The sequence below is a fragment of the Chelonoidis abingdonii genome, chromosome 17, assembly GCF_003597395.2.
Source record: "Chelonoidis abingdonii isolate Lonesome George chromosome 17, CheloAbing_2.0, whole genome shotgun sequence".
Lineage (NCBI taxonomy): Eukaryota > Metazoa > Chordata > Testudines > Testudinidae > Chelonoidis > Chelonoidis abingdonii.
In genome coordinates, this window is record NC_133785.1 from 27,970,853 (window position 1) to 27,990,244 (window position 19,392).

At 38.1% G+C, this 19,392-nt stretch overlaps 1 protein-coding gene across 3 annotated transcripts in view; it reads right to left on the reverse strand.

Annotated features, from left to right (window-relative positions):
• Positions 1–5,512: 5,512 nt before the first annotated feature.
• The window catches only part of CNTN6 (contactin 6), a 232,854-nt gene continuing 218,974 nt past the window's right edge, over positions 5,513–19,392 (reverse strand). The window contains exons 21-23 of one of the 3 annotated variants that reach the window (XM_032794620.2): positions 9,799–9,911; positions 7,790–7,958; positions 5,513–6,941 (exon numbers count right to left, since the gene is read on the reverse strand). In XM_032794620.2, coding sequence (XP_032650511.1) covers positions 6,841–6,941; positions 7,790–7,958; positions 9,799–9,911 — 383 coding nt within the window. In that variant the 3' untranslated portion in view covers positions 5,513–6,840. The remainder of the gene's footprint in view (positions 6,942–7,789; positions 7,959–9,798; positions 9,912–19,392) is intronic. The other 2 variants (XM_032794622.2, XM_075073115.1) reach the window with 2 other exon arrangements.

The following is a 19,392-nucleotide window of genomic DNA, read 5'->3' on the forward strand; positions in this document are numbered from 1 at the left end:
TGGAGATGTGAAAATTTCTCCATTGCTTAGAATCTTTAAATCAAGATTAGATGTCTTTTTAAAAGACAAGTGATGTCAGATGTCATGATTTTATCACAAGTGTCATGATATTTGGAGTGTATATCTACACACACACACACACACACACACACACACACACACTTTTGTGCTTTCTCCCAGGTTCTCTCTCATGCTGAGCTATTCCCTGTAAATATCAACAAAACTATTTAAATAACAACAAAATTGTCCTCCTTCAAATCTCTCATTTAAACTCTTCTTTGATATGATGCTTAATAAAAACACTTGACAATAGTTAAGCAGCTGGAGTGCTGAGATCACTCAGATCAATATTGACTCATTGTTTCCTTGTGCTCACACTTGTTGCCTCTTGTCTCCCACTTGTAAGTTCTTTAGGGGCGGGGACCATCTTTTTGTCTTCTCTTTGCACAGCGCCTAGCATAATGGAGTCCAGGTCACTGACTGGGGTTCCTAGGCACTACCGCAATACAAATAACGAATAATAAATGTTAAAACTACTTGTGATTAAATTTAAGTTTGTGCATAAGTGTTTGCAGGATCAGGGCCAAAGGGAATTTTGCCTCTGTAAAGGCTGCTTGCAGCTGCAGAATGTTTATGAATTATAATGTCATACAGCCCAGAAAGAACCAGCCTAACATTCAGAGTCTGCTTAAGTTGCGGAAATGGTACATAGAGACGTCATCTCTTTACATGTGACCTGAGGAAGGTAGGTGATTGATTATTGAGAGGTAATTAACATGGAATCTCCCAGGAGCATGCTTGCAGAATGGCTTTCTGGAATAGAACTATACTTTGGTTTTGTGATAAAATCTAACAAGAGAATGTAAGGATGTTCAGCTCCCATCCTCATGTTATTTCTTTGTCTGGTAGATGCTAAAAATTCAGATTACAGAAATCTGAAATTCCTATTAGCATGGAAAGGTGCCATATGAACTGTAACCTACCTGCTGTGTCTGTAACTTGACAGATACAGCACTTGCACTGACTATTCAATTGAGCTGAAAATAGTTTTGCTTATCTCTGTTTTTAAATATCATCTGTCATAAAATATTAAGCGACTCTAAACAATGTTCAGATGGCTTGTGGGGTTGTGCATGCAGTCAGATATTTGTGTTAGGAACTTGTGCTGACTGTGAGCTTTCCGCAACACAGAAGAGTGGGAGCAACTCGGCATGTGCTTGCAAGGTTAAATGCAAAGGTAACTTAATGAGACAGTCTCTTTATTTTGAAGTAGATAATAAACTGTTCTGATTTTAAAGCCCAGTAGTGAATTTGATTGTCATGTCTTTTTTTTTTAAAATTAATCCCAGTTTTGAAATTATTGGGTTTTACTCTGGTCTCCCACTGATCTTCCTCTATTGACTATAATGGAATTACCCCTGATTTACTCCAACGAGGGAGGAGAATCAGAACCACTCCACTCTTAATCCATCTGTTCCTTTTTCAACGATAATTCAGCGGTGCTATAACAGCTAGAGTTGCCTTTTGGAACACTTGAAAATATTTCAGCCTCTCCATCTACACAGGTTATTTTGGCCATGAAATTTGTTGGCTAAGGCTGAGGGGAGCTTCAGATAATCCTAATGCCTTTCTTTAAATCAGAGGAAATAATTAGTTATTATTCTTTCTTTTCATGCTTACAGATAATCATTGGCTTTCAAGAAGTCTTCTAGGTAAACAGAGAGACAATGGCGTTAAAAGAAAAGGTTGAAATTAGAACAAATGCTGTGGGTAAATATCTGAATAAGAGACTACCTACAGTAGGACTAGTCAATAGGCAGACCATGAGCCAAATCCAGATTGCCACATGCTTTTGAACAGACTCTGAAATCTGTTTATTTACTATCATTATTCTCATTATTGTTGCTTTTGTATTATTTTCTCTGGAGTCTGGACCTTGACTATACCTTGACCAAGAAATTTGGACCTTGAGAAAAGATAATTGATTACCCCTGGCCTACCGACTAAATGTTTTGCCCCAATTTACATGGATTTTTAAAATTAATAGACTATACAAAGCACCTTTGTGCAGTTAATATACTACACAAAGATAATAAATATATTAACTGCAGCATAAATCCTGGTTCTATATCATAGTGATGTCCCAAGTAATGGATCTGGATTACATTGGGAAAAAAAAAGTCACTGGTGCTGTCTCTCTCTCTTTCAAGGTTGAATAAAAGTTGTATTTGTCTTCCCTGGAGCCGGGAGAGGACATGTACCAAACCGTTCCAAATACAAAGCAAAGTTCCCGAAAGTAAACAATTCAGGTTCTGCAGCAGGGTTTTTCCAGGCTGCAATTCCCTTTAACTGCCCCAGCATTTGGAAGCAGGAAGCTAAAGCTTCCAACATTTGAATTGCTCCTCTCTCATTGACAGGAAAGCTGTATTTATTTTGCTTCTGTAGTCCTGATTGGCCAGATGGTTTTATTCAGAGGCAAGGTTAGGCTTGCTGAGAATTAAACCAAGACAATTAGCCCTGTCTTGTCTAGCCAACTGTTGTTAAGGCAACCCAACTGAGTCCCTGGTGTCAAGAATCTCTTAGGCTCATTTGAGTCCCAAAAGAGAGTGAAAAAGGAATTCAAATAACAACAACAATTCTGCATATAGACAGAGTATAGTACAGAAAGGGAAAACAAGACAAGATGATCTTTCATCCACTCCACTTACATCACATTTATTCACTTAATCAAACCACATAAAACAGTGAGTTTTATAGGCTATAGAAACATCTATATACCCCACAAAGCACCAGACCATCCTGTCTCATTCCTGAATATGGGCACCCTTCATGGCACATCTTATCCTTATATATTACCAAACAGTGTAAAAAAGATGTGATTCATAAGTGTGCTGGTAAGAGATTAATCTTTCTTTATTTCCAACTTCTGGTTCAGTCAACTGACATCAGTCCAGATTACAAAAGGTTATACCATTGTCACATACTGGTGATCATTGTCTATTGAGTCCAGCATCTATTGTTACCTCATCTTTTTGTTAAATCAAATGCTAATAAATCCGAGTTTCAATAAAATTAGCCACCATCAACAAGCACAGGTGATCAGTGGAACCCACCAATAGACATGGAAAACTTTATGTTCTCAAAACAGTTCTGTGCCTGGTTTGGCTTCTAGGGTGGATCTGCCAATGTGGAACAAAAACAAGTTCTGAAAGTTGCTGCAAATTGGAATTGTCAGCTCTAGTTTTCGTTATCTACTTTAAAGTCAATTTCTTTGACTCAAGAAGCATTTTAGACATTATCATTCTACCCACACGTGTCCAGAATGGTGATCCTACTAACATGTGGGAAGTGTAATCTGATATTGTAACTAATGCTTAGTATGACTCCCTTGAATTAATCAGGGATATTTTAGCAAGTTCTTTGCTATTTGCAGTGACTTTTCTGCTAATCCATTTAACGGTATTGAGTAATGGTTTGGTGTTTAGAGATCAGAGTTCCTATAATGAACCATATATGAATTGGGGTTAGTTATCTGCGCTTAAAACTAATGAACAAACTATGATTCACAATATAGGGTAATGAGCAATTAATTGCTACTCAGGGGGCTGTCTAACAGCTCAATTTTCAAATAAATTGAGTATTAGTCCGCTTAAAAAAAGGTAATCTTTTCTATTTAGTTTAGATATGCAGGCCTTGGAGGAAGGGTGATCAGGAATCTCGTGATTTTTCTGCCTTTTGTTGTATTTATTGCAAACTCGTCTCCCTGCAGTTCCTTCTTTTCCCTTGCTCTTGAAAGTGTGTCCACTATAGGAAGTTCCTCCTTGGGCCTGTATTTAATGAGACGGTTTTGCACGTTCATGCGAATTTATGGATGTGTAGGTGTCACCTCTCACAATTGTAATATAGTTTTCAATGGTTTATAATCTCTACCGCAACAGATTTCTGCCAATATACATATGCATGAAGCTGCTCACAACCAAGCACAATTGCCAGCATTTCTTTCTCAATCTCAACATAGTTCTGCTGTTTTTTAATCAGTGCTTTAAAAGTGTATGCCAGGGGGTGACTGGTCTGCAGAATGACATCCCTCAATCCATTTGAGCTCACATCTGTTATACTCAGCACTGGCTCTGCTGCTGATCAGGTCTTCCATATTTATGGATGAGCATGTTGTTTTGAGCTTTGAAAAATGTGATCTGTTCAAAATAAATACTAATCTTAATAAGAATCTATTTTCACTGCTCTGCTCCTTAGTATGTGAATAGATTTCTTTTCCCTCTGGGCCTTTTGTGAAGGGGAATGGGTACACAATAATCAGTAGGAACATTCAGAACTTATAAGTATGTTTCATGAAAAGGGCTGATGTTAGTAAATGTTTTCTACATATTCAGTTTTTTAACAAGGAAAGGGGACACAGCACGGGTCTTTATGCTGAGCGTGCACATTACACAGTATTTAGTAGTGGAGAGGGAATGAAAACTAGTGCAAAGTACTGAAGAATATTTTGGTCCCCCAAACCTAATATGAGAGATTCAGTCCATTGATATTGGTGTTCATAAAGCTGTCAAGCTATAATCAGCTTATGTCACTTCACATTTTGGGCCAAACTCATTTATTTTAAATGGTTTATAGTCACCTACTATGGAGCTGAGTTTGACTGTCTAATAACTGAATAAATTGAAGAACTTAATCAAATGATTTTCATCATCTTGTAGAATAAATATACAGCATTGCTCCTTTCCTTCCCCCTGATCGTCCCACCTGAATATCAGGGCTGGCTCCAGGTTTTTTGCAGCCCCAAGCAAAAAAAAAAAAAAAAAGCCGGAGTGCCACCACGGAAGCAAAACCACCACCACCACCAACTACAACAACAAAAAAAGCCAGAGTCCCGCCCCAAAATAGCCAGAATGCTGCCCCTTGAAAAGTGTTGCCCCAAGCACATGCTTGGAATGCTGGTGCTTAGAGCCGGCCCTGCTGAAGATGAATTTACAGTTTCAAACAGTGACAAAATAAATAATAGTTAATACATAGTGACGGAATCTGTCAGGAGACTAATATATTTTTTTCAGTGACAAAGCATTTTAACAAGCTCTGATATAATATCGTTGCTCTGGTAAATGTGAGAAAATGGTGGCAGTCAAACACAAAGAGAAGACTGAAATTTTTCCATGTGAAGGTTGGTAAAATCTATACTGTATATATCTGAGGGAAAGAGACAATCTGTGGACATTATGACTAATACTCTTGCTGTTTAAAGAGCAACTTTACAAATCGTTAAAAACATTGGACCCTCTTCTCCCACCACATGATTTAAGTATCTCCTGGTCAGAACCCTTTAAGGGCCGTTTAAGATTAGTCAGTGCTGTAATATGCATCAGGTGATATTCTACCCTACTGAAGTCAATGGGAGATTTGCTACTGACTTCAATAGGGCCAAGATTTCATCCACTATGTACAGGCAGAGGGGACCCACATAAATGTGAATACCCTGCAATTATATGTTTGGGCAAAAAACATTTCAGAACTTTTTCAACATTTGAGATGATTTATGTCAAATCAATATGCAGAGCTTTTCAACAAGCCACTGTATACTTTATTGGTAACAGAAAAAAGCTCTCCTCAGATTCATCATTAATTCTTTCAGTGATTGCATTTTATTCAATAGGGTAGTATTGGTATAAAAAAGATATAGTGTGGTGAGTTTTCTATAAGGTCACATATCAACTTTTCATCTCCTGAGTGGCACTGCTGTATGCTTGTGAATTGCATTAATGCTAAAGGAAATTATGTACACAAAAAATATCCAAAAGCAGTAAGATGAAAATATAGTCTTAAATATTTAAGTAACTATATGGTTGGATTATTCAGTTATTTATTTATTAGAAAAACAGAACTGAAGCAGATGATTTAGAAAATGAAACACAAAATTACATTGAATTTCCAAACATTTATAAGAAAAATAGTACATCAATTATTTCGCAGACCAACCATGAAGATGTTCCTTTAATAATAATAAATAATAAATATTTAGCCCCCTCTGAAATGCTTGATTTATTGACCAGAATAGTTTCTTTGCATGAAAATGTTTTTTAAAAGCGTATTTGAGAATATACTGGTTTAGTGTATGCTATATCATTAGAAATATTTTCTCGTTAAAGGCCTGATCCAAGGGCTGTGGGATTGAAGTCAATGGGATTGTTTTAACTGAGTTCAACAGGTTTTGGATTAGACTCTAATTCCTTTTGTAGAAGCAGATGACTATTTCCCTTTTCAGAGAAAATAATTTGGTAACGTTCAAAAGGGTACATTATATGTCAATTCATGTCTTGTAACATCGAAGTGATAACCTGACACAAATAGGTGCAAAATGTAAACAAATATTATTTCATTAAATTGTGACGTGTGGTTATTATTCTTTTGTATAGATTGAAATGAGGAAGATAGGATAAATATCCACTTCACAAACATCTGCAAACCTATTCCCTCTTTATTATCAATTCACAATTTATGAGTTGGCATGGGTCTTTCATGTGGGTCATATAATTAAATTGGATTTGTACCATACCTCATTGTTTGCAAAATATAATAGGTGTCACTTGTTGCAATCACACAGCTATATTTTGGCACCACTCCATTTAATTTATTTATATATATTTATCCTCAGATTTTAATATATTTTAGTAATGCAATATTGATATTTACATTCTTAATAATGTACAGTATACATTCCCACCCCTCAATAGTATAGTCATCGCAAATGTTGGCTGTGGCTTTAATATCAGGATAAAATCTATAGACGATTTACTTTCAAAAGTCCATGACTGTCCCTGGCTTTAATCATCAAAGAGCTGAGGAAGTAAGAATGCAACTCAGAATCATAATCCCATTTGTTACCACATGGATTACCAACTGGAATGATTTTGTTCCTCTGGAGTTTAAACCTATAAAAATACAAAAATAAAACAACCTCAGGCAAGTAAATTCATATGCAATAGTACTTTGTGTCAGATCTATTTTTCAAAGAATTCAGAATCATTCACATTTTTCAGCAAAAATGCATATACAAATGTTATGAATTATAATAATTCATATTAGCTCATTCAAGGTGCTAAGTGTTCTCAGTGCCCACAGATGCTAGCACTTCATAAAACTGGGACCATGGTGCTTTGTTACTAGGGAGACTGGATGTCCTGATTTTATAGGGACAGTCCGGATTTTGAGGGCTTTTTCTTACATAGGCACCTATAACCCTCCACCCCGTGTCCTGATTTTTTACACTTGCTATCTGGTCACCCTATTTGTTACTGCTAATGGGTTCACACAATGCTTTTTCCAGCAGCATTGCCCAGGAATTACAGAAGCAAAATGACATAACTTCATCTTAACAAGAGAAAAGGAGGAACCTTTTCATGACAGCTGGCACCTTCTTTGAAGGTATTTTAGGAGGAGATGCACCCCCAAGTCTATTACCAACAAATCAGTGCTACATAATGCTTATTAGGCACATCCTTGTGTTGAATAGAATCACTTATTCCACACGGAGTTTTGTCCCACTCTCCAGGCCACTGCAGAGGGAGCGAGACCCTGAAAAGTTAGGCCACACACAGACTGTGTAAATTCCTTTCCCCTATTTGCATTAAACATCAAACTATACCAGAGATTGCTCCAGGTTTACCTAGCAGTAAGCCATGCTATTGCTCATTGCGGATGGTGAAGGTTTAGTTAGCCTTCCCTTTAGAAGTGCACTGGCTTCATTTTAGACAATAATATTCAGAAAAAAAAAACGTACTTGACATTTTTGGAATCCTAATTTCCTCACTACTGCTGCCATCCCCACCGTCACTGACTGTTCTTATTTCTATGAGATAATCTTCTTCAAATGGTACCAGAAGCTCAGCTGAGGTGTTATTTGTCTCCAGTATATGAGTTTTGCTTTGTCTATTTTGCCTGTATGAAATCTAAATATGAAGGGATTAGAAAAAAACAGAAGTAATTGGATTTTTGTAGTTGCCTTTTTTTGGATCTCTGAGAGAGCATTATTCCTTATATCTCACACATATGTAATTCTGCATGTTCAGAACCCTGCAGATTTATTGAGCAGAAACCGAGACCACTTCAGAAAATGACAATCATTTTCTGTGTAGACTCGGCATATGGGGCCTAATGGGTGTTGTGTTTCAATTACAATGCCAGTCCTTGTCCTATGTGCAACACAGTATTAATAAGAAATAGATCCAAATTTCAGTTACAGTGTAAGGCCATGAAAGATGATTAAAAATGTATTATTCATGTCTCTATCTCACTCAGTGTGGAAGTATGGCGGATGCATTTAAGGCCAGATTTTAGTGTTACTCATCCACAGTTGAGGCCTGATTTGAAAACAGCTCAGCTCTCGTTAAGATAGCCAAACGAGGGATTCATTTTCAAAAGTGCTCATCTCCCATGATCTCCCCCTGTGACACTGATGGCCCCATTTTCAAAACAGCAAAGAACCCATCGTGCTGAGCTCCTTTGAAAATCTGCCCATTTGTTTCTGATCCAAAGTCCATCAGAATCAATACAAATACTCCCATTGACTGCAGTGTAACGCTTATCTGCAGATCTGAAAAAACGCAGCAACCTGTAGGTATATGTACTAAAAAAGCTCAAGAGCAGACAATAATTTGGATAGTGTCAACTAGAACTCCTTTCTCTTAACACAGAACTCACTGCATTTAATACTGTTCATGTGGTCTTTTTGTTGTGATATCGTTGTGCCAGCTGTTGGTTGGTTGGACTGTTTCACTGGTGCACGAGGGCTAGCCAGAGATAAATTTAGATGCAAATCCTGTGTGCAAGAATAATCTCTTCTTCAGGAAGTCTTTCTTCTTTGCTAGCACAGCAATGACACTATCTAACTCCTTGCTCTTGGCAGCTTTTTGACACTTCTATGCTAAAAAAAGATAAACTGAAGAGTGAAGTGGTTGGAGAAATGGTGTTAATGGGCATTTTTAAAATAGGTTTATTGCAATGAGTACTTAAAGAGCTCCTAAAATGTTGAAATATAATAGAAAAGTATTGCCTAGAAGCAAATGGTTAAAGCACAAAGGAGTGAACTTAACAGAGCTCATCTAGTCTGTCCCCAAAAGTGTGCAGCTCATCAAATAACATAACTCACTAGGGAGTAACAGTGTACGGGCTTACCTCTCTTCGAGAAATGTTGCACATTTTTTGTTTTTTGGGGCTGGGGTTTTTTTTCCATGGGAAATATCTGTGCATAACCAACCTTAGGGTGAGTAAAACAACAATACCACAAAGGTCCTCCATATCCTTACTCATGCAATTCTTCACTCATGCGGGGAAGAGTTTTGCAGGACTGGGCCTAAAGGACAGTGTCTAAATTCTTCATGAATGGTCAGAAGAATCTTTCCTTTCTTGAACTGGATTGTGGCCACCTCCCTCCTTGGTCAAAACCACTGCAAACAGGCTTCATACTAAATCTACCCTTTTAAAACAATAGATTTATTTAAATGATTTTCATGGAGAGCTCCTTGACACTTTTATTACTTAGAGGTCTATCCTCTGATCTGTGTGGAGATGCATTTATGCATTGATAGTATTGATAGCTGATAGTAGATAGCCCAATTTTAATTTTTATATTTGACTGTCCATCATGCATCCCAAACACTGAAGAAGTCAATATTTTCCACTTAGTGATTAGTCTCAGGGAAAGTAGGATCATCATCAAACATTTGCTCTACTTGTGGTGTCTCTATTATAACTAATATGTACGATTAATTAGACAAAGAAATTACTTACTTTGTAGCCTAACACCTCTGATTCATTTTCCATTGTTTTTACATGTTCCCAATTCAAGCATATTTTTGAATTTGTCAGTTTCCATGCAATATTCGCTGGTGGTTGACTTGGTGCTTTAAAAAAGATAATCACAAGATACAATTGGATATTAATTTGCATAGTATAAACGAATGAGCTGCTGACATGAAAGTAACCAATGCACGGCTGATCCAAACCAAGAGGAGTAAAAATATTTTCAGGTCAGTCATCACTATCACGTTAGTTAGAATTGTAAAGTTCTACTCATAACAAAAATCACCTACTGAGAAAAGTGCAGTTTTGGAATATAGGATGAATCTGGTGCTTTCAGCATATACTAAGTTACACTGAATAGCTTTTGTTAAATTTTAAGTACTATTAAGACTATTTAGATGTCATGTACTACAAAATGTTTTTCCATGTGGATATCAGAAAAAAACAAAACATGAGGTCACAAAGCTTGAAACAAGCTCAATGTGCAAGTCTTTGTTTTTGATAGATCAAACTACCAGGGTTTTAGGAACCCTTGTGTCCAGTAGACAGAGTAGACTTTTGAAGGCACAAATAACACTCAGTAGGTACTAGATCCACAATGTTCCAGATCCTCAAAGGTATTTAGGTGACTAATTCTTGCTACAATCAGTTGGAATTGGGCACCTAAATGCATTTAAAAGTTTAGTGCCTAAATTGAACCTTTCGGCACCACTGAGATCCAACGTTGACTATAGGCACCACTGAGATCCTCAAAACCCTGCTCATCTGCCACCTAACCCAGTAGGCACCTGGAGTCCCCAAGGCATCTAAGCTTCTAGTTGTGGGCATGTGCAAAAAATGCCTAAGTGCTGACTGCCACCAAGCTGCTTGGTGCCTTAGCCATGCCAGGATTCCTAAATGAGGTTTTCCCTGCCTGTCTAGCTTGTGGAGTCCAATCTGGTACATATGTTCACAATCCTCTTTCTCTTTTTCACGAGAAAGGACTGACTAGGCTTAGGAGACTAATTCCAGGAGAGGGTTCATGGCTGAGAATCCCAAACAGGGGGAGGTGCCTCCCTTTTGCGTGGAGTTAGGCATCTAAATTTCTTGGAGTGGAGACTGGTGGGACTTAAATCCCATCCCACTCCTTAGCATTTCCTAGTGGCTAGTTTAGGGAGCTCCTCACTCAGCTTGCTGGACTGAATCTCCTTTATGGATCTAGATCAAGTGCCTAAATGCTGTTTGTGCCACTGAAAATCTACCCCAAAATAATTGGGATTAAATCCTGCAAAATTCAGAGTTCTCTAAGGATGTGTGAAATTGTAACTGCATCTCTGAAGTAAATTTGAGATTTAGAATGGTGGATTGTATCCTATTGTATGTTGTATCCTCCTTGGTTAGGGAACACATCTGGGAGGAGAGCATTTAGAAATTAAGGGAATGAGATGAGATTGCCTACAATGGCATATGGCCCATCTGTGACTACTAATAGAAAATATCTCCAACAGCCAGATATGGGACACTAGATGGGGTGGGGGTTGAGTTACTACAGTGAATTCTTTCCTAGGTGTCTGGCTTACTGGTCTCACTGACATGCCCAGGATCTAACTGATTGTCATATTTGGGGTTGGGAAGGAATTTTCCCGCAGATCAGATTGGCAGAGATTCTGGGGATTTTTAACTTCCCCTCATACATGGGGCACAAGTCACTTGCTGGTTTGAATGGGAGTAAACGGTGGATTCTTTGTAACTTAAGTCTTCAAATCATTATTTGAGTATTTCAGTAACTCAACCAGAGGTTATAAATCTATTACAAGTTCTGTGGCCTGCACCATGCAGGAGGTCACATCAGATGATCACACTGGTCTCTTCTGGCCTTGAAGTCTACGAATATAAACTTGGATTGGAAGGAAGAAAATGGATTTATTAGGACCAGTAGGAGTCCTATGGTTTTCATGACTCAGACTTAAAATGAACACATTAATTTTCTGGGATCCATTTTCTTCCCTTTTATATGTATGCACTCCTGTTCCCACATCTGACCTTGACACTTAACATATGTAAATTATAAGCAACAGTTAATTTGGTAACAGTCTGTAACCGCTTTTGTTTCCTACAGAGGTGGAACAAACTAATTGTTACATTATGCAAGAAAAGTAGTTTTGTTTGTTTCATAATTGTGGAGAGGTTTAATCCTTTTCATCATTAGGGAAGGAAGATGTTGGTGAAAAAACCAAGGTGTAACCAAACAGATGTGTGCACATTTCAGCTGCTCCCTCACTGAGAAATAGTGTGAAAGCTGGGAGAATACTGATTTCTTTCTTTAAAAGACATTCATGAACTTGCATAAAAAGTGAACTCATTTAAATGGTGTTCACAAACTCTTATTTGCTTTTCACAAACACTTTTTCAAGCAATTACTTGTTTAGAAGGAGGTTCAGTGAAGGAAAAGTGCATGAATCCTCAACAAATTGTGTATGCTCACAGGTATTTTCATGGAAGCGTGGCAAGTACTTGTGCGTGGATGATCTTCACCCCTCTCCAAAGAGCCACCACGAAGGTCTTTGTTGTGCCACTGACATCTAACTTAAACTCATAAGCCATTACCATTTGACTTTCACCCAAAATGTGTCACAGGAGAGTTATCCAAACCCTCTTCTGTATCTAAAAGTTGCAGATTTCCAATCAGAGAGTACAGGTAATACTTTGTTACTGAGGTGACCAGTCAAACAGCATGAATAGCAAATTACAAATACCATAGTTATAAGTCAAAGCAACAGATGCAATGAAGCGTTCACAAAGTCTATAATGCACAGACTGAAATATCTTCACAACTAGTGTTCATCAAATAGCTTGTAATAATGAACGTGGCCTCAATTCTGCAAAGCATTTAATCATGCGCTTAACCTTAAAGCAGTGGAATTGCTCGCATGCTTAATGTTAAGCATGTGCTTGGCTTCGTTGGGGTTTGTGTTTCTAAAAGCTGAAATCTGTTCCATGTAATGTGCAAAGAAAAAGAGGGGATAAATTGATCTGACAATAAGATGGACTTCCCTCAAGATACATAAACTTTGCCTAATATGTATTGAGGGAGGGAGGGTGTTCTGTTTTCCAAGAAGTGTACACTACTGTTAATGCTACTTTATAATCTAACCAAGAGACTTGGTTGGGAATTGCACTTGTTCAGACAAAGAGCTAAATTCTGTTTTGTTATACTATGCAATTCCATTTAAGTCAATAGATTTGCACCAATGGAAATGGAAGCTAAATTTAATATGTGGGCTAGCTTTTGTCTGTTGGAGAATAGGAGAGCATGACCTCTTTATTTTTAACCACAGTATTTCAGATATCTTGGAAGACAAGTGGTTGTGGAGATGGAGACTCTGGCTTGATGTTTATATCCTTATGATAGATGTATCCTGTTTATAATTCCTTCACATATTATCTGTTCTCATTAAACATATTTCTATCTTTCTATAAAGAGTTTGAACATTTAATATCTATTTTAAAATACTGAACTTGTTACTTTTACTTAAACTTTAAAATGACCCATTATTTTAATTCTTACCTTGGCAGTAGATGTAGTCATTGTAAAACAAGCATATATTTATTTCCCTCCTGTCCTGCTATCAGGTAAGAATACCTTAAATGTTTGTTATTTATATATTTATTAAGAAGCGTATCTGCTCTTACATATACTGAATCATTTCCAAATACTGTCCAGTTTCCATTAACCAAATGAACTACTAAGAAGATTCCAGGTCTGGACCACATACTTTTTGGCTCAATTTTGCTTTATGAGAGTTTTATTTAACAGTAGCTCACACTATGTATTGTTAATTTAAAAAAAATAATTATTATTATGTTGCACTTTTAAGTGACATCATGAAGATGACATTTAATCAGGAGGAAAAATGCACAAATGATGAGAGAAAAGCATGGTAAATACTTCCTTTTTTGTCCATATAAGGACTGCTCACATGTTCACAGCTGAAAAGTAGCTCGTTAACAAAGCCTAACAAGAGAAGTAAGAGCACTTAGTAGTGAATTTAGGGCACTTAAGTTTAGAAGGTGTTTTGAAAATCTGAAAATCTGATCTATTTCTGTGTGTGTGTGTATATGTGTGTGTGTGTGAGAGAGAGAGAGAGAGAGCCAGAATATTTTCTTTTCAGCACTGATTTTCTCTTTTCCTATAAGCTAACTCTGCTTCTTGCAATACAGGAAGGTACTATGTGTTTTTACATAGAATATATTTGATTATTGATAAACAAAATCAATGTGGGCAAAATTTGGTTATTCCACTATCCCAGAAGTTTCAGAGATCTCTGGTTTGATGGTATTAGCTATTCAGTCACACTTGCTGTTATGGTGAATATTCTGGCTGCCTTTGTGCAGGAAAACTGGGGTGAAGGGGAAGGAGATTGCAGAGGGAACTCCAGGCCATACGACTACATGTATGTAAAAGCCACCCAGATTCTAGAACTAGTGTTTGTTCCCTTCAGCACAAGTATGTAGGCTGGCCAGCCACCATGAATTTCCTAAACACCAAAGGGATAACAGAAACCTTCAAAACATGTAGCCAAGAGCAAAAATTCATGGCAGTCACATTTGCCAACCTAATATATAATAATACGGCTATATGTGTGATGGTGTCCTTGCTGTGATGAATGTACTGCACCCTGTGATCTTAGCTGTATTTAATATTTTTTGGCTTATATAGGAGAATAAAAAAATGCAGAGTGCATATTAATTTCCTTGCTTTATCAAACAATTAGTTCCAAAATGGAATCTCAACTGTGCTACCCATTCCCATTCAGTACCTTCACAGCCTCCTTTCAAGCTGCTTTCTGCCCAGGTCCTTTCTTCTACACTCACTGCGGCTACCATGTCCTGGTAGGGAGGCACCGATGGACCGCATTATCACAGTGTGGAAATAGACAGCATTGTGGGCTAGGATGGTCACCAAGTGAAGAACAAAGGGGGGAGGAGGAGCACTTTCAATTTGCCTGCTCCAGGGCTGGATTCCCAATAAAAATGGGCTAAGAAGTGGAAACTTCCTGGGTGAAATTCAGTTTCTCCTCAACCATCCCAGTGGGGTTCCCCCCTCATCCCGAAAGTGGAATGAGCCAAGAGGCTTGCCTGTTGTGCCCCCTTCCCCTGAACTACCCGTCAACAAAGTCCCAGCGGAGCAATATGACCAGGGATGCCCTGTGATCTCAGCTGCCCCTTAAAATGGGATCCCAACTGTGAAGAGGGTTACAACTGGACTGGTAATATGGCCTGTGGTACTACCATCCTCACCAGAGAATCTCTGAGGAGCTTGAGGAGGGGAAAATGCATGATTCACCAGCCTCACTCCATCCTACATGGGGCTACCTACGCCTCTATTTTGCTCTCCATAGCTATTTGTAAGGCAGATTTCACAAAAAAATAAAAATAAATAAAAATATAAAAGATCAGGGCCAGATCCTTTGCTCTCCACCTGGCTGCTGTATACCTTGTAAAGCTGATGTGGTATTCTGGGATTCCTCCATCTAGCCAGCAGTACTCTGTCCACTCCTAGCCTCACCACTGTAGGGGATACATCTGGGGAGGCCTGAAGGTGTAGTTGGAGTTCATTGTGCTAATGAAACAGTCAGTGGGGAAGTTACTACCTGTGTAAATTAGAGCAGTCCTAAGGCTGCTCTAAATTACTTTGGAGGCCAGAATGGCCCCCAGGCAGTCCTAGACTGGTGGACAAGAAAGGTAGCTTACAGTTATCTTTCCCATCCCTCACACCTCCTTGGGTCTGTGCAGAAAGCCATGTGACTGGACAGGGAGATCTGACCTACAGAAAGAAAATAATGTGAATACAATATTCTTATTAAAATAAATTAAGCAAACAAACAAAAGCCTAACAGTCTTTGCAATATTTAGAATTAGACTTTCTTGAGCTAGAAGCTTTATCCTATTGAATATTCTGATAGGCAGATCTCACTTTGATATGTCATTCTAGTGCAGGGGTCAGCAACCTTTCAGAAGTGGTGTGCCGAGTCTACATTTATTCACTCTAATTTAAGGTTTCGTTTGCCAGTAATACATTTTAACCTTTTTAGAAGGTCTCTTTCTATAAATCTATAAGATATAACTAAACTATTGTTGTATGTAAAGTAAATAAGGTTTTTAAAATATTTAAGCTTCATTTAAAATTAAATTAAAATGCAGAGCTCCCTGGACCGGTGGCCAGGACCTGGGCAGTGTGAGTGCCACTGAAAATCAGCTTGCATGACGCGTTCGGCACGTGTGCCATAGGTTGCCTACCTCTGTTCTAGTGCCATGATAATCAAACGAAGACACAGATGCTTTACTAAACCACAAGTATTTTGGTACATAGAGAGAAGTGGGTATTTGGTGGTGGAGATGGGAACTAATCAACAAAGCTGCTAGTGAACATAGTTACAAGTGCTTAACCTTTTTGCTGTCAGTCATAATAAATACTAAAGATAGGCCTAAAACACACAGATCCAAATCCCCTTGAACGATGGGGAATTTCAATTCTAGATCAGAACTTCATAGTTCAGGCCCATACCCACTCTCCATTTTTATACACTGTCCTCTAGTGATAAATATTAGAGTATCTAGAAAGCTTATTGTCATTTATTATTACTATTATTTGATACTTGTCACATATAAAGCACCTATCTTCTGAGGAATTTAGAGTTTTTCAAATATTAGTTAATGAGACTCTCATAATGTCGGAGTATAATTACATCCTTTAATAGACAGATAAATTAAGGTTCTAAGAAATTAAGGGGCAGATTCTAACATTTTCAGTCATGGTGAGTGACGCCTTACTGTGTGGTTAGGTGACCAATCACACCACTTGAATGACAGTGTGTAACAGGGTTGCTTGCTGTCATAAACAGATAGCTAAGGGTTAATGTCTCTTTCACCTGCAAAGGGGTAACAAACAACACCTGACCAGAGGACCAATCAGGAAACAAGAAATTTTCAAATCTCAAGGGAGGGAAGTTTTTGGGTGTGGGTCCTTTGTTCTGGGTCAGTGTCTCTCTGGGCTCTGAGGGTGATCAACCTATCTCCAGGCTCTCTAATCTTCTGTTTCCAACTTGTAAGTACAGGTAGAAAAACAATTATAGGGCGTTTACATTGTTTCTGTATTGCAGTGTGTTAGTTGCTGGAAAGGTTTAAATTGTATTTTTTCTGAATAGGCTGGTTATTCATTTTTTATTAAGTTTAACAGACCCTGTAATATTTTTCATCTTGATTACAGAGATGAATTTTTATGTCTTTCTTCTTTTTATTATTAACAGGCTTCTTTTTAAGACCTTTGATTTCCATTTGAGTAGAGGCTTCAAGGGATAGGAATCTCTGGCAGTACTGTTTCTCTCAGGAAAGACTGGGAGGGGAAAAAGAAGGAGGGGGAAGGTGAATTGTCCTCTCATTTTGTATTCAAGGAGTTATGCAGCAGAAATCTTCCAGGTAACCCGCGGAGGGGAGCCTGGAGGAGGTAAGATGGGGTGAGATAGGGGTAGAGAACTGATCTCTCTGTGTTGTGTTTCACAGGGTTGAAGCACGGTAAGCTCCTAGTGTCCCCAGGGCGGGAAGAATCTGGGAGGAAGAAAGGAGGGGGAGGGAAATGGTTTATTCCCCTTGGTTGTGAGACTCAGGGAATTTGGGTCTTGGGGATCCCCAGACAAGGTTTTGGGGAGACCAGAGTGTACCAGGCACTGGAATTCCTGGTTGGTGGCAGCGTTACAGAATCTAAGCTGGTAATTAAGCTTAGAGGTTTCATGCAGGTACCCAAATTTTGAACGCTAAGGTTCAGATTTGGGACTTATACCTTATAACACTTGCCTTTTTAAATGCCAGCCAACCCTAGTTAATAAGCCGGCACACCCAAGAAAGGCTCAGTTATGTCTGTTATTAAGGGCAGCAGAAAGCTGAAGAGACAATATTCTCTAGTAGACTAGAGTGGTGATGGAGGGAGATGACTGATTGTGGAGAGAAAATAGATTCCAGCAGAGAACTCTGAGATACCAGGGCTGAGTTGAGAGAGTTATGGAGGTGTTCTAAGAGAGATATAAAATGTGTACAAAGGTTGCTGGGAGCAAGTAGGTTCCAGCACAGAAACCTGGGACTCTGGGATTGAAATCGGAAGCAGGAAGTCTCCAAGTTACCTGATGAGAAGATGTAAACAGATCAACTTAAGAAGGGATTTGAATTTTTATTAATTTAATAAACCAGAAACTGAGGTGATGTGTGAATGGACAAAAGGATTTGTGAGTTATAGAAGCCCCTAAAAGTTAAAGGTAGAGGCTATTTGCAGGACTGCCTTGAGGCCACAAGAAGGCACTCAGCAACGTGATGATGTATTAAAACCGATATATGTAGTGAGCAGCTCACAAGAAATCCATAGGCTAAAAGGTTTCACCAAAATAATCATTTTGAAGGGTAAGTTAATCTGCATAAAACAGTCACTTTGGACAGGAAAAAGAACTAAATTCATTGGATAAACTGTTACAAATTTTGTGTTCAGCTCTAATTCTGATGTACTTTTTTGAGGAATAGGCAAAATTCAGTTTTACTGATAGTGAAGGTTACAAAAACTAGTACTAAACTAAACATATTTTTTCTCTCTTCTACGAGACAATCAAAATGCTACCTTTTCATTTTTCTATCAGCAAAAGTTGTAGATCTGTTCCAGGAAGTAGTATGTTAGTTGTGGGCTGAAGGCGGGTAGATGGGATCCAAGGTTATGATGACCAAATTTATTGTGGGTAAAATAAATTATATGAACTGTAACTAGAAATTTAGAGTGAGAAGGGTAGATCTTGAATTATTTGGCCTTCCCTTTTGCCATAAGCATGATTCTGTCAATGGAGCTAAGTGTCCAATTCAATGGGAATTGGACACCTAACTCACTAAATCCCTTTTGAACACTGAAGTCTTTGCAATCTAAAAAGGAGATGGGGTTAAACAAAAATAAAGATGGCAATACTCAATTAAATTGTCTCTTAAATTGACATTAATAGGGGACTCACTCTTTCTAAAGCCTAATATTCAGGAGGAAGAGCAGATCCAACAAGCAAATGCAAAAGATTTTAAAAACAATTAGGCCTTTCCACGCAGGCCCGAATTCTGGACTGAGAACTCTACTCCAACTCTATTTTTTTTAATACTACTTGAAATATATAAAGAGAAAAGGAAAACTGTCCTCATAAGCTGTATGTACTGGGACATGTTTGAGCTTTCATAATGTATCATAACATTACATATTAATAAGGCATTTGGTTTCCCTTAGTTGCCAATATGTTTTGCTTCCAGGATATACCAAATTTCCAGGTTCTATGCCAGGTTTCTGCCCGAGTTATTTTTCACTTTGAACTCAGAAACCACTGAAAATAGGAATTTATTATGAAAATGATGTCAAAAATGCATAGCAGAGTTTCCAGACAGCACTATAATAATAAATTTGGCTTTATAGAGCCCCTTGAATGTGTATTTTTTCATCTCTGGAAATGATATGTAATAAAGGCAGAAAAAAAGCAGAATTATGTCTGGGGTTAAGATAATAGGTGAGAGGTACTCAGAATGTATTTGATA